Source organism: Pygoscelis adeliae, unplaced genomic scaffold, assembly GCF_000699105.1.
Source record: "Pygoscelis adeliae isolate BGI_AS28 unplaced genomic scaffold, ASM69910v1 Scaffold4, whole genome shotgun sequence".
Classification (NCBI taxonomy): Eukaryota; Metazoa; Chordata; class Aves; order Sphenisciformes; family Spheniscidae; genus Pygoscelis; species Pygoscelis adeliae.
Genome location: NW_008824986.1, coordinates 6420396 through 6436312, shown reverse-complemented (window position 1 = coordinate 6436312; position 15917 = coordinate 6420396). Strand labels below are relative to the sequence as shown.

Below are 15917 nucleotides of genomic sequence, written 5' to 3'. Positions count from 1 at the left end.
CCTTGTGCAGCGACAGCCCCCGGGTCGCCTGGTCGCCCGCGGGAGGAGGCTGCCCCCTGGCCGGTTTTGCCATTTTCTTCCCCTTTCTCCCCTCCGTCGCCAGCGGCTCTGAAGCGGCACCGCGGGTCCATCCCACCGCCGGGGCCACCCTGGAGCTCCCTGTCGCCTTGTGACCGCCCTTCTCCCCTCCGTTAGAGCTGTGCTGCGCTAACCCGGCCGCTCTGCTGTTTCGGTTGGCCGTGACGATAATTTCCAGGGGATCTTGGAGTATCTTCCCTCGGGTTTCTTGTTTCGCTGTGGCAGCAGCAGACCCCCGTGGTCCCCCCTTCTGCCACGGCACGGCTGCGTGGATGTGTAGCGCTGGCTCTGAAGAGGTCGAGATCCCCTCTGACATGGAGGGGGGCATTTCCCTAATGGAGGGCATGAAAGGCCTGTTCTTCTGAAGGGTAGGGAAGACATTCACGCAGTGGACGCTTTATTGCAAAAACATACTAACTTTTAAAGCATCTTTAAATGCACTGATAGTAGTACAGCCGTCCCAAGGACTAACGCGCCGAAGCTGGTCGCCTTTTCTCTATGCTGTGTTAAAGTTAAGAAGAGGGGTTTGGTTTCTGTCTGCTCAGTAAATGAATTGTCAGGTTAGTGCTGGGTAGGAGTACAGCCAGCTTCACCTCTGTAATTCTTCTTAGAAGATGTATGAAGCAAGACTTCTGAACTTAATTTTCATAGTTTATTTAGTTTCACATGGCTATCCCAGAAAATTGGAGCCAGATTTTCAAAAGTATTCAGGCATCTAACTCTATTAACAGTCTATAAACCCTGCTCGGTGTCTCGTTCCAGCCAAAACAGTGAGCGGTAGGCATGTCTTCAGTCAGTTCAAAAAGCCAGCTGTTTCTATCTTTTCACATTCCAGTTGCCTTCCTCATTAGTGACAGCGTACACTTTTTTACCTGGGTTTTTTTTCCCCCTAACCTTTCTCTGTGATTTTTTTCTTCTTTTTGCCCCCTCTGCCCCCAGTGGATCCAAGAAACGACCAGGCGGGTGTTTCCTCCCAGGCTTTAAGGTGCTTCTGGAGCCCATCACTGACCCAGCCCTGTCTGGGCTGATCTCTGCTGGGTTGGGAGGGGAACAGATGGCCCACTGTCACCTGAGTGGTGAAGTTGTCTCCGAGGGTTGGTGCTCGTTCCACCGCTGTCCCATTGACCGGAAGACCTGCGGCTTGGCCGGGGGCTGCCTGGACCTGCAGTGGGGATGCTGAGGCAGCGTCCTCCTTTCTGACTTGGAAGTGGAACGGGGAGGGCAGAAGGAAGGCATTTTGTTGATGTGTTTCAACTCATGAGTAGGATAGCTGCCCCCATCTCCTCCCACCCGCCCCAGTAATTATCATCTCTAATGATCAGACTTGTCTGTGGCAAAAGGTGAGCCTTCGGATAGGCCCACCTGCCTCCAAGGTTACACAGGGATGGGATTGCTGCTGCTTCTCGCCTCCCTAAAAGAAGCTAAAGTCTTTGAGTGGGCCAGTTTCATAACCCGTTGGTATGGTAGTGCTGCTTCAGGTGGAGAAGTACGAAGAAAAGCAGTCTGGCTTCTGGGTGCCACCTGGCACTGCATTTTAATCATCGTTTTAGGGCTGTGATGGAGTGGGAGCACATCCCGCCTGTCTCTCCAGAAGCCCTGGGTAGAGATCTCGGCCTCCACGAGTCTCTTGCAGCACTGGGAGGAGAGCCTCGCCCTATGGGGCCGGGGGACCAGGCGGTGGGCCAGGTGGTCTCCTGCCTTTGGGTGTTGTGCAGAACTTGACAGTAGAGAAATTGGTGGGGCCTCGTCCCATCCGTGGTGGTCCTGAGTACTGGCTGGCCTGTGATGACCATAGTAAGCCTGTGACATGGTGGCTGACATGTGGCTGGAGAGCCATGGCCTCTAGTTGTGGCTGGTCAACAGGAAGGAAGTGTCATATGTGAGGTGAGTGCCTGGCTCCCGGTGGACCTTGGTGACTTCGGGTGAGTGTGGGGAGCAGGCTGAAAGCACTTTCTCCACTGCAGCGACCCTAAATTTGGGACGTGGAGGGAAGACGAGATCTTGCCCACCGCATTAACAGGAACCTGTCCACTACTGGTTGGAAGGTGAAGGTCGAGATGTGTCCCAAAGGCAGTAGGAATTTGTCAGCTTGGTGCTGAACTCTGAAGGCCCTGAAACTAGTCCAAAACAGAGACGTGGCAAAAGTGTTTTCCCTCCTCCTCCCCATTGCCATGCTGATGGAGAGAGGTGTCTCTCACTGGCTTGTGCCCTGTGCGGGGGTTATCGCGTGCTCTGCTGTGCCCCCCGGGCAGCAGTCGATGCCGTGCCAGCGCCCCACTGGAGAGGGGGGGCTGTGCGGGCAGTGGGATGGGTCTGGCAGGAGAGGAGCGACCAGAGTGGGTTGTTTTACCTGTACAAAAAGAGGGGAGAACCCCAAAAGAGAGGGAAAGCCTGTATGGTGGCTCTTCAGCTTTCTTCTGTGTTTTAAACTGGTTTTAGCATTACAGAGAAGAATCTGGTTTGTTTCTCCTAAAATGTAGCAGGTGGCATGGGGAGCTGAGCCGGAGGCAGGCCTGCAACCCCCAGCATGCAGGCAGTCAGGAGATCCCTCTCTGTCCAGGTCTCACTGTTGGACTCCCGTTATTTCAGCCACAAAGAAGCAGGCGCAGGTTTGAACCCGAAACCGCCTGCGCAGGCTTGCGGGGGCTCGGCCTGCAGACAGCTTGCGTGGGAAGCAGGAGTGGCTGGGGGCAGGAGCGCGCCTGCCTGCCTCCAGCCTGCCTTCTGCCCTGCGTACCGGTGTGCCTGCCTGCCTGCAGCCTGCCTTCTCCCCTGTGCCTTTGGGAGCAGTGGGATGTAGTTAAAAATGCATGCCTGACTTTTTCAATAGCTGTGGAATTATTTGAAGAAAAAATGGTTATTTCCTTCCTACAGGCATCCCTTTCTGGCTGCAGCCTAGATAGTGCATGCAGCAAGCACCAGTACTTATTATCGAGTGACTAGCAGTTACTTGCTTCTAATAAATTTGCTCTTCTAGACAGTAAGCCAGAATCAGACTTGTCTGTGGCAAAAGGTGAGCCTTCAGACAGGCCCACCTGCCTCCAAGGTTACACAGGGATGGGATTGCTGCTGCTTCTCGCCTCCCTAAAAGAAGCTAAAGTCTTTGAGTGGGCCAGTTTCATAACCCGTTGGTACGGTAGTGCTGCTTCAGGTAGAGAAATACGAAGAAAAGCAGTCTGGCTTCTGGGTGCCGTGAGCGTCCATGCTCATGAGGAGATTTAAATGCATTTTGACTGCAGTTACAGTGTTTTTGATAACAAGACTTGGCAATTTTGCTGCAACTGAACTTATAATTAGTTCTTTTTTAATTATGCGTGAGTATAAATCAGAGGATGGTGTCTTCTGTTCCAAGCAGAGGTTGGATTGAGGTAACTTAGTCCATTTGGCTATGTCTGCCCCAGAAAGGGGGATTACAAACAGGGTGAAATCGCATTCTGCAGTATTTCCTCCTGCTTGTAATACCTGCACGTGCACTCATGCCCCTAACCCACAAACTCGGGCACCTTCATCTTAGTTGAACGGGTTTAAATATGCAGAATCAATAGTGACAGTAAGTAGATAGAAGAAATACATTAACTACATCCAGATTTCTGCAAAAAAGCCTGGGGGATGTAGGGAAGGCTAGTGAAATTGATATTTCTCCTTGTGGTAAAAGTGAGCTTCTCCTGGAAAGCGAAGTGTGTCAGATGAAATGTTTCTTGCTCTGCAGTGGGTGGAAAGACACCGGAGCTAAATCCTCTTACAAGGAGCTGTGCCTGCGTGGAAGGCAGCTTCAGGCTGGGGGAGGGGGGCAGCAGCGGGGAGAGCACTGGGGGCTGTGGGCACAGTCCCTGGCGAGCACTCTCCAAGGGTAGGACTTAAGTGCTTTTAGTTGGTCTTCCCGTGGCTGAAGGAGCCTGAAGGAGCTCGGTCTTTCAGTGCATCCCCATCAGGAGTACATAGTGTGGAGGGATAGAGAAACCGAAAGTAGCCTCGGGTGACGGTGGTTGTTCACTCGTGCTGAACAGGTGCCTGGCACCTGGTGATGTGGTGATGAGATAGGAGATGCTCTGTGCATGGCCTCTCTGGGGCTGTTTTCCTTCCCCCTGTGCCTGAGAAGTAGGGCCAGGGTGCACATGGTCTCGTGGGGAGGCAGGCAGGCGTAAGATGGCAGAACTCTTCTTATCTCCGCCCAGAACTGGCATGTAGGCAGACTGCAAGAGGGATGATGTCTCAGCAAAACTGCTTTCTTAGCCTTTGGAGACACTTCCGGTATGAAGGAAAAGAACTAGAGGCCCCTTGGGAGCAAGCGTGTCTGTCACCCATGCGCCCTGGCTGTGGCGACGTGCCAGGGCACTCGTGTGGTGACCTTGAACAGGTGGGGGCATGCACAGGTTCCTGGTGTCCTGGCTGGAGCCAGAGGTGCTGCTGGAGGAGCTGCAGGGGCTGTAATTTACCATGGCTGCCCTTGCGGTCTGCCCATAGGAATGCCCGGTCGAGGGAGCGTGGCTGCAGCGGGAGGTGCTGGGTGCCCTGCTGAAGCTCCCCGAGGCAGAGCGCAGGCAGGGAGAGGAGGGAGCCTGTGAGCTCCTGCTGTGCTGCCTTTGCACCAGGGGGTCCCAAGCCCAGAACAGAGCAGGAAAGACTTAGCCACATAGTCAGCACACCTGGCTGCATATCTTACCTGGCACCCGTGCTGTGGCCGTGCAGAGCGCAGCTCTCCCCGGTGCTGTTGGATGCCATGGCGGGATGCAGGATGCAGTGGTTGGCTGCCCCAGCACCAGCACAGGAGCAGTCCTGCCGCACCACCGTGCCGCAGCAGGATTTGCACAGCTCATCTGTTGCTGCCCCTGCCCGGCCGTGGCCCTCCCTGCCAGAGCCACTACCTGGGCATGTGGAAGCCACTGCCATAGAAAATTAATCTTAAGCTGCTTTGTTGTTCAGCATGGCAGTTTTTGTAATCCCTCGGACAAGGCAGGTGGTGTATTTTCTCTCAGACTGCTAGTGCTACTGTGTCTTTGGGCTGAAGAACTGCTGAAGCGATGCTCTGGCACAGGGCAGTGGCTGATTCTGGGTGAGAAGTCCCTGCCACAGGGGGCTCTTCCTGATCATTTGGGCTTTTTTCCTTGTATTTTTGTGGCAAGTCTAAAATGGCAGGACTCCAGCCTAAAAGGCTTCTGGTTAAAATGACTTAACAGCCACTGCGCTTCTCCGAAGCGTTTGTCATGAGCTGCCTGTATGGTGCAGGTGTGAGCCCTGGTGTCCCTGCTGGCCTGTGCTCCCTCGCCAGGCAGAGCAGGAGGGCTGCCGAGGGCTCGCGGCTGCTCCCAGTCCCACGATGGTTAGGGTTAGCCTTAGTCCAGGGCCATGCGATGGCAGCAGGGCGCAGGTACCCGAGCACAGGTATGCTCGTTTCTTGCCCTGCTGTGCTCCCTAGGGAGGGCATTGACCCGTGTGCTGCCATGAGGCTGGGGGCTGTGGGAGCACGTTCCTGTGGCAAGGTGGGCCGTTCCAAACCTAGCACGTCATAACCCTGCTAATATGTTAACTTTATAAGTGTAAATAATCCCATGAAGTTAACCTTCGAGTGTTTTGCTTCTGTCAAGCGAGAAGCTTTGTGCCATGCCAGATCCTCGGGAAGGAGGTGGATTTGATGGACCTGCCTGCACGTTTGCCTGCTCGGAGCCAGGCTGTGGAGAGCAGACAGGGTCCGGGCTTGCCTGCAGGAGCAGAGGGAGCTGGGCTTGTGTCCACGTGAGGAGCAGAAGACTTGTACAGTTTTATGGTGTGACCAAATCAGACAATCTCATTGCATGAAATAACCAAAATTTATAGCCAGAGAAATTATATCGCTTTAGAACTTATATCGCTTTCAGTTGTTTTATGAATGATGCTGACATCTTTGTTTGGCTGTACAAACTGTACTTGCTTTCTTGGTTGTTGTTTGAAAGACACCTGCATTCTCAGTTGTCTCTGTTTAAAAAAAAACAACAAACAAAACTCTTAGAACAAAAACATTTTGTTCCAAATTATGCTGTTTCAACATCTTAATACTCTTGACTCACTAGCATTCGAACTTGGAGCTTCCCAGTTAAACTAAACTGTCATCTAAAACAGCAAGTTCTTGCACTCTTACTCTTTGAGTAATGGGAAAGGACTTTTCAGAGTCCAGATAACTCGGTGTTCTTTTTATTTCAGAGAAGGGCAGTGACTTGGTACCAGAATCAGACTAATTCCTGCTTGATTAGTTTATGCAAGCATTATTTTTAAATGTGGTGGGAGTCTTCATGGAAATCAGGTGAGAGGGATACAGTCTGTAGTTGTCTGAGAAAAGGAGAATGAAGCCAGTGGATTAGAGCCATAATAAATGCGATCCATGTTCCCCATTCTCCTGTGATCTGCTTAAAAAGCCGTGCTCTTTTTTGTCTCTCATCTCGGATGGTTCGTGACCTTCGGTAACGCTGCTTTCTGCTGGTGCTCCTGTGGGAAGGAGAGGCCTCCTCGCCTGTGCCTAGTGAGGGGAGGTGACATTTTTAGGATCCTTCCCGCAGCAAAGCAATGCAGCAGGCGCTGGGAGCCTGGTTGGAGGGAGGAGGCTTCTCTCCATTGGTGAACCCACGGCAGTGACTTTGTGCTTCTCTTGATAAGGGGATGTGTGACTGAGTGGATGCCTTCAACTTCTTGTCAGTGCCCTTCTGTGTAACGGTTGCCAAAGTCCTTCTCTCTGTAACACCATCAAGAAACTCCTCCCTTGGTAGTGGTTGGATGAAAAACGATGGCTAGCGAGGAGGGCAATGGGGAATGTAGCCTCCTGAACTAAAACTAGTGTTTGGTCTGTAGCTGTTCTCCATCTTTGTGGCTTCTTTGTGGCTCACCCGTACAGCATTTTGTTATTATTAAAAGAGCTGAAACACTTCACTGATGGTGTACTCTCTACAGAATTATCTCTGGAAAGCCAAGACAGCGAGCATTGCCCATTCTGAGTTGGTGTTTCAGGGCAAATATTTGTCCAAGTGGTGTGTTAGCATAATATTTCTAATGTCAGGCCAAGGGCATAAGTTCTGGTGCTGAAACACAAAGGCATGAATCACAGTTGTGAGTTTCAGTGTTTCAGAGGATTTGCTTTTGCCAGTGTCTGTGCAAGATACTGTATCCAGACTTTGGTAGCCTGTAATGAGACTTGGCACTGGACAGTAGTACATCACCATTCTTAGTCTTGCTATTCTGAAGTAGTAGTTTATTCCTTATTTTAACAAATAAGGTCATATATGGAAAGAGCGGGAGCAGAGTTGCAGAGCTGTGTACTGGTTGACCTGTGGCTTGAAAGTGCAAGTATCCATCCAAGTCAGGTTGTTCAGATTTTGAATGAGAAGCTGAAAAATCAGCCAGGCAAGTACAGTGTGAAGAAAGGAAGTTTAGTAGCTCCCAGAAGGCTTGTATAATCTATATCACAGCCCTCCTCGTGGCTTTACCAGCCTGCTGATAAAATAAACTGCTTTGCATGATAAAGCTTCAAACTTCTTAGAGCAAAACTTTGTGCAAAGAGTTCATGGAAATAGAGATTTTGATATCCACACCTTTTCTGGCAGAAGAGTAGGACACCTTTCCTAAATTTTGAAATGCTATTTTATTTTTCAGTGGCAGAGTTGGCTGCCTTGTCTTAAAAGTCAAGGGAAAATGTTGTGTTCTTTGTATGTGCAAGTTGTGGGAGGTTTTTTTGGGGGGTTTCTGTTTGGTTCTGCTTTGTGGTTTGTTTTTTTTTTTTTTTTAAGAAACTAGCATGTTTGTTATGCGCAGTCTTCCCAGAGAAGCACCTTTCAAACATCCTGACTCTGTCTCTTTTCCTCCCTGTCCTTCTCGCCCTGTTTTAGATCCGGATTGTTTTGTCTCCCGTCCTCCTTTCCCAAGCACGAGGACCCTCCTGCTGATGCTTGCGCTAATGGAGTTGGTGATGGTGGAGATGCTGTGCAGGGCGAGAGGGAGCCGCAGCCCACTGGTGAAAAGCCTCCCAAAGGAAGCGGTGATGAGCAAGTACCTCCCCTCCTGCCTCCCCCGCTGCCTGGCAGCCTTCCTCCTTATCCCCCCTACTTTGAGGGAGCTCCCTTTCCTCGTCCGCTATGGCTACGGCACACGTACAACCAGTGGGTTCCTCAGCCACCGCCACGGACTATAAAGAGGACAAGGAGGCGTTTGTCACGGAATAGAGACCCGGGAAGGCTCATCATGAGCACTATCAGGCTTCGGCCAAGACAGGTGCTCTGTGAGAAGTGTAAAAACACCCTGAACCCTGAGGATGCAAACACAGCTAGGCAGAACGCTAAAACCAGGAGGAAGCTGAACATTCAGGACAAAGAGCAGAAAAAGCACAGTGACTCTGACTACATGGAGAAGAGGAACAAAAGAGAAAAGAGAGAGGATGACAAGTTTTCTGGGGAACTAGTACATCGAACACCAGTTATAAAAATATCCTACAGTACTCCACAAGGGAAAGGAGAAGTTGTAAAAATCCCTTCCCGGGTTCATGGCTCAGTCAAACCGTTTTGTCCAGAGCGAATATTGCAGAACGGAGGGGAGGACCAAGAGGAGACCAGAGACTCTGAACGGGGTCGAGAAACCAAATGCTTAATGGACAAGTCAACAGGCAGCCAGCTTGCTTCCATTCCAAAACTGAAGCTCACGCGGCCGGTGCATTCCAGTGCGGATGTCCCACCCCCAAAGATACGGCTGAAGCCCCATCGCATCAATGATGGTCAGAGCGTTTCAATTTATAAGGCAGAACTTATTGACGAAATAAATGTCCTTCAGAACAGCAGGGAGTCCAATCCTGGCGCATTTTACAATGATGAATCCACAGACAGAAGTTTAGCTGAGATATCTTCAGGGAGTTCAGGTGAAGATGATGACTTTAAAAGATTTCCCCAAGGTAAAGATGGACATGATAACTTGGCTTTCCTTATGAATTATCGTAAAAGAAAAGCAGATTCTTCTAGTTTATCGGTGTGTAGTAATGACAGTCTAGACGAATCCAAGTCTTCTAGTTCAGAAGTAACATCACCAGAAATGTGTGACTTTTTGCCTGGTGATGATGCATCCGTCTCTTCATCTTCAAAAGATGAGCGTAAAATTGTGCCGCCACTAACAGTTAGACTGCATACCCAAAGTGTGTCTAAATGCGTCACAGAAGATGGAAGAACTGTTTCAGTGGGGGATATTGTTTGGGGTAAAATTCATGGTTTTCCATGGTGGCCAGCACGTGTTCTTGACATAAACCTTAGCCAGAAGGAAAATGGGGAACCTTCATGGCGAGAAGCGAAAGTATCATGGTTTGGTTCTCCAACGACTTCATTCTTATCTGTTTCAAAACTCTCTCCTTTCTCTGAATTTTTCAAACTGAGATTTAATCGCAAGAAGAAAGGGATGTATCGGAAAGCTATCACAGAAGCTGCAAAGGCAGTAGAGCATCTGACTCCAGAAATAAGAGATCTCTTAACACAGTTCGAGACATAACTTTGCCTCCAGTATCAGGTGAGTGCTTGCTGGACTTACGCTTCCCATGAAAAACCTCCTTGTGTTTTTTATCTACATTCCACTGTTTGTTTGCATTTGTTTTTCCTTAAAAACTGAGGTTGACAATTGTTAAACTTAAATGCCTGGCTGTTGTTGTTGGTAATTTCAGAGTTAAGAGCCTTTAGTTCCAAACCTTTGGGGGGACCACGGGAATTGGAGCCCCTACTTCCAGAGAGGAGTACAAAGCAGTTGACATCGTGAGGAAGCAAGCATCGCTTGCTCAAAGACCTAATAAAATTGTAGTCACGTTTTAGTGAGCGCTGTTTTCAGCTAGGATGTGGCGAGTATTGAGGGTAATTCATTTGCGTCAAAACTAATCCTGTGTGGCTGGAGGGCTAATAGCTCCCAGACTTTAAGTTTCTTTGAAATATCTCTTGGTTCAAAGAACTAAAACTCTTCTTGGAATTGAGATTATATTTATCATATCTAGGTACTGATGCCCAGCAGTTACCCATAACAGTTAAGGGCCCTTGGAGGCCCTTTGCTCCCCTGCAGTTTCTCTGACCCCTCTGGTATGGATTTCTTATGAAGGCACTTTCTTTATGGTTCTTCAAAATGATTGTACCAAAATTGTCTTTAACTGGGGAACAGTATTTCAACATTTCTCACAGCACTTGGGGTTTGGTTTATGTCTGAAATGTGGGTGCGTTGCTGGGGAATGGCCTGGATCATCAAATTAAATTCTTTTGGGCTTCACCTGCAACCTCTTTGAGGACATAAGGTGGGAACATAAATGTGGGAGCTGATTCTCTGTAATGCCTCCACGTTTTGCTTTTACTGATTGCAAGCATGGAGGGGGATGGGACTTCCTTTCTCATCAGACAGTCAAAACTTTGCCCAGGATGAAAATCTGGTACCTGAAAATACAGGATGTGGTGTGACTGGGAATAGAAATACTATCTGTAATTTCAGTTGATGCTGCCTACTAGGCTGCCCTCAGTGAAGTCCATGGGAAAACTCCGGCAACTTGAATAAGATCTAGAACCATTTTACAACCTTCCAGTTGTCACTATCTAGACAAGGCTTCATCTGTGATACTGTTAAACAAGGGGAGGGATTAACTTTTTGTCTGAAAACCATAACTAATCATTAGGAAGTGTCTTGTTGTCAGAGGTCTTGCTTTATACGCTGTGGTTTATTATGTTGTCCCCTAAATTTTTCTACTTTTTTTTGTGCTAGAAGGACTGCGTGTACACAAGCTGCTACCACTCCTGCTGTAGACTGTCTGTTCTTCTCTATCTAAGCTATTTTAATGCAGTGGGACTATGATGGTCAGTGCTCATGTAGTTCTGAGGGGAGAAAAAGGAATTTTTTTGTACCCTCTGTCATGGGACTTCACCACTTGCTTGAGTGTGATGAAGGACTTGCTTTGCTTGAGTTGTTATTCCATCCCAGCAAGCCTGGCTGGAGTAAATAATCGGAGTGTGACATGTTCATCCTGTGTGCTCAAGGTGTCTGAACGACTGGACCTTTGAGCAAGTAAAAATGTATAACTGCAGCAGTAGCATTTAAGCTTCATCCTTGATCTTGCCCCTTCAAATGCTGCTTAACTCTGGCTAAAGACTTTATTATATCAAGAGTGTTTGGATTGGACTCAAACTCCTATTAGCTAGATCTGGAGTATAAATAAACCTGATGCCCAGAATACACTGTCCTCGCCAATGAAAGAATCATGGTCAAAATCCATCGCTCCTGTATGAACAGTGCTCTATTTAAAAGGCAGCAAAGCCTTCATCCTTCTTCTCAACTGTCTTCACTGTGTTTGTATGTGCAGTTTGGGACAGCTTTAGCAGACCAGATGTTGTCACTGCTACTGACAGCTGTCTTTGCTGTTGTGAGCTCCAGGTGGGCTGGTATGCCACATCTGGTGGCTTCTGGGGAGGAGAAGGGGCAGGGTGGAGAAGCACCTAATGCTTCAGATCAGTCAGATTGGCAGTGCCAGTCAGTCCATGCAGAGTAGGAAAGTGCGTGGCCAAGATGAGCTCAAAGTCCAGACCTGGAAGTCAAAATGGGATGATGTTTGCCCATCACACGTTAGCCTACGGAAAACGCTGCCTATTCTTACCAGTAGGACCGCTGCAGATGTGGTGCTAATGGTAAGACCTGGCCACGAGGTGTGGTGTGAAAGGCTGTGGGGCAAGGCCTCAAGAAGGAAAAGAAGCACTTGCTCCGGAGGAGACCTGGGTTATTGCAGACACAGTGGGTATCTGAGCTATAGGTACAGAGCAGAAGGGGTGGAGCAGGTCTGTAAGCTGAGGGAAAGAAGAACATGTTGAGAATGATAAGAAGAAAATGATGGGATGGCCTGGATTGGACCAAACCCTTCCTTCGCTCTGTACCCTTCAGCCAAACCTCTGTGTATATATGGGTATATAGATACATTTAAAGCATATCGCCATTTCATTGGCCTCCTTCAGCTGGCTTTCCACAGATGATTTCCTGCCTTACATGTGTCTAAGGTGAGCTGCCAACACAGTTTGCCTGTCTGGAGATGACATGATAGTTGGACAAACAGCTGCAGTTGCTCAAAACTAGAAAAGCAGAACAAAACAACTTCCCATGTTCCACGTGTCACATTTACTTAGATTCCTGATTAGACCAGCATGTCCAGTCTTTTGGTACATCACTTATAAAACAACTCATTATTTCGGAGACTTGCCCTGCACCTAATCTCTCCATTCAGGAGGACTGAATTTTATTGATTTCTCTGTATTTCTCTAAGGTAGAACTGAAATGTTTCCATCAGTTGCTCATCAACTGTTCTTTCCCGAATGGTGTAACCCAGGTTTTCACTAACGTTTGCAATTCCTGAGTCCTAGGACCACAATGACACTTGAGCTACAGTTAAATATCTGAAAGCTTTGAGGCTTTTTCAAGGCAGTACAGCCTTACATCTGTTAAAGTAGTTTCTAAGAGCAGGCATCTGACTGGTAATGTTGCACGTTGCTGCTGTAAAATCCATTGTGCTGTGACTTCGTTGGCGGCTGCATAAGGGCTCGTTATTGTTAGCACAGAACAAGAACAGGAGTCCAGGAGGTGTCTTCAGCAGCAGCACTTTGCTAATGCCATTTGTGCTAATCCTGGGCACAGCAGATGTTTGCAACTGTTGACATTTTCTGTTGTGAAATTTTCTGTCTTCTGGCATGTGATGCTGTTCTGCAAAGCATGGAGGGTAATTACTGGAAAAAATGTACAAACAACTCGGGTAATTTGTGAATGCATCTAAAACTGAAAACTGGAAGCAATTGGATTTTTTTTTAAACTTCGTTTGGGCTGGAAAAGCTGGTATGATCATTTTATGTTTTTATTCTGTTCTTACACTTTTCTTGCAAAGAAAATACTTTATTAAAACACTGTCATTAACTGACTAGTAAAACAAGGTTTCTGGAAAAACAACAGGCAGACTAGCAACCTAGAAGAAGTAGAAGTCAAGTTTGTAAGATATTCTTGGTTTAGAGTAGTGCCAGGAGAAAAATGCCCACTCAGCATCTTCTCATGCCGTTTTGTAGCTTCTACTTGTGTGTCACGTGCAGAGAGCTGCTGTGCACGCTGCCTGTGCTGCAGAGATGTCTGTGCTGTAGCTGGACACTTGGTGAGTTACTCTTACCTGGTTTTAAAGCACCAGATACTGGCTCACCTCCACTTGTCATGCTTTTATGACCACAGGCCTCTGTTCTTAGCAGAAGGTGGCTGTGACCAGACCCAAGGCTCTGGCAGTGCCAGGATAATGGACGGCATTACTTCCCCGCGGAGCCTGACCTGCTGGTATGCCAGGCCCCCGCACTGTGTTGGTGGCCCTGTCCTGCAGGGTGGTAGCCGGGGTGCAGCCCGATGCCTCACCATGGCTGCCCTGAGCACAAAGGCTGGTTGCCCCTAGCCCAGAGCGAAGGATGTTTGCCTTTCTCTTGAGGAAAGCCCGTCTGAGGGCCGGGAAGTCAGAGCGAGGCCGTGGCCTGGCTGCTCTTGGCAAGGCCTGCGCTTCACAGCACCGCTTCCTCCTCCAGGTGTGGGATACCCGAGGCAACGCTAGCTGGGGTTGTGCGCTTGTGTTTGCTGCTCCTTGGGATTGCTTCGGCTGCTCGCTTCCCTCCCCTGCTGCCTGTGGCTGAGAGCTGAAGAGGCTGCCTGCTGAAAAGGGGGGCCTGGGGGTGCTGGTGTCACAGAGACGCGGCCAGAGGGGCAGGGGGCACAGCTGGGCGCACTGCCATGCGTGCCGGGAGAAAGCCAGAAGAAGCTAAGCCTGATGTTCAGGGAGTCACGATGATGTCACCAGGGATGGATGTCTTGGGGCCATTTGCCCGGGGTGGTACTGAGCTCCCCATGGGAAGCGGTGGCTGCAGAAGTGGCTGCCCATACAGGTGACCTCTCAATGCGCAAGGGGCAGCCGCCCTTCCGGTCCATCCTGATAGAGGTGGCTTTGCTTCCTTCATTCCCGTGGCATTCTGCCCCCCCCCCTTCCCTGTGTAACTGCCTGTGAGGCTGGGCTGCAGGCCTGCTTGGATGCTTATTATCCATCACCCATTTTGGCTGCGGGACACTTGTCTCCAGAGTTGTTTCAGATAGTCGGGAAAGTCTTCAAGAGCTGGGGTGTTGCCTGCGGCGTGCCGAGCACGTGTTTCTCAGCAGGGGCAGTAGGCCTGCGTGTGGGACCTGCTCTGAGATCCGGACCTGCGGGCTTTTGCACTCCAGCCTTGACTTTTTTCTTGGGAATAAGAAAATCTCATGTGCTTTTGCATTTTGCTTTCTGTTCACTTCCATGATAATGTCATATTTAAACTTGCAGCTGCATAAACTTCAAATTCCTTGAGCCAAACAACTGCTCTTCTGTTGTCTTTCACAGCGATGAGCACCCCAGCTTATTTCTGGTTTTATAACGAAGGGGCTTGCTGGCATACCCGGGACATTGCGTTCAGCCACCAGAGAGATGCAGTCGAAGGGCATGCGATGCAGTGTGCTGAGCATGCTCCTGGTCTGGAGGGGAACCCCTGCACAGGGCAGGGATGGACCCTTCGGGGCTGGTGTCGCACACATGGTATTGGGGACTACCAGCCGATGGGGCCACAGCTCCAGCTCTGCCAAGGCTGGGGTGCAGGAGGGAAGGAGACCCACGTTTCCGAAGGCTGCCCTGTCCCTGCCCCAGGAAACACATCATGAGGTGGGATCGGGGGCTTTTCAAGGAGCGTGTGTTGCTCCGGCCCCGCTGTGTGGTTAGAGTGTTGGTCTGTGCAGGTACAGGGCCCTCAGCAGGCTGAGAAAATCCTGCAGTGCCGCGAGGCTGGGTCTCTTGTTCTGATCTGTGATCCTCCTGAATGGCTCCTCATGACACGCCTCCCCTCCCTGCCCACAGCCCTTTCATGCAGTAAAACTTTTTATAAAAATTGCTTGTAGATTTTCATATACATCTCTGCATGAAACAAGTTTACAATATGTATATTCATTTGCTTTTTCAGTCTGGAAAATCCTTTATTCTTCCTCCCTCTCTTTATCCCCTCTACGCCCAAGCTGTGGCTGTGGAACCATTAAACTTGAAAATACTGGCTTTTGAAGGTTTTAATTTTACTGCTATTAGCTTAATAGACCCTCAGTATCAGTACATTTAGCCATTCATCACAAAAAGCACACTGCTACTATGTACAACAAAATCAAAGCTTATTGCATACTTGCTATGTATAGTAAGCGCTAACATAAAATTTGGAACATTGGGTTATGACTTCACCTTCAAAGATGTTCAGGGCTTTGTATGTGCATGTAGCCAGTACTGCTTGCCAGCAGTTTATGAAGCAACATAAATCACTCTTCTTTTTCCTTTTACCTCTTCTCTTCTGCTCTACCAGTGGCACAAAAAGGTCGTACAACTTTATATAAAGTTGTGGTGGTGATTGCTGTGATAGCTAAAGTTTTAAAAACACCTGCCTGGTCACGTGAAATATTTCAGCCCAGAAGATGAATGCTTGAGATTTTTCTTGGCCTGGTTTCTAGATGGTTCAGTCAACTAAAACCAAGCATCCAACTTAATTACTGTTTCTCAGTCTTCCTCCAAACAGCTTGGAGTCAGCGTCTCTGCATACTAATACAAAGTAGGAGAACAAGTCTAAAATAGACTGCATTGCATACTTGTGTGCCCCAGCGCTGGATGTCTGGAGCTGCACGTCTGGTGGCATCCTGCTGATTTTCCTGTTCCCGAAAGCGTTTGCACGTTTGTCTTGTGACCACTGCAACTGCATTTGGAGACATCTAGATCCATGCTGCTTCTCCCTGTTTGTGCCATCGGTTGCCCCTCTTTCCCCCCGTGC

The 15917-nt window shown here is 49.1% G+C and overlaps 1 protein-coding gene across 1 annotated transcript in view; it reads left to right on the top strand.

Moving 5' to 3' along the window:
• The first annotated feature begins 1538 nt into the window (after positions 1-1538).
• The window catches only part of PWWP2B (PWWP domain containing 2B), a 21080-nt gene continuing 6701 nt past the window's right edge, over positions 1539-15917 (top strand). The window contains exons 1-3 of the mRNA XM_009326004.1: positions 1539-1592; positions 2518-2687; positions 7929-9582. Coding sequence (XP_009324279.1) covers positions 1539-1592; positions 2518-2687; positions 7929-9564 — 1860 coding nt within the window. The 3' untranslated portion in view covers positions 9565-9582. The remainder of the gene's footprint in view (positions 1593-2517; positions 2688-7928; positions 9583-15917) is intronic.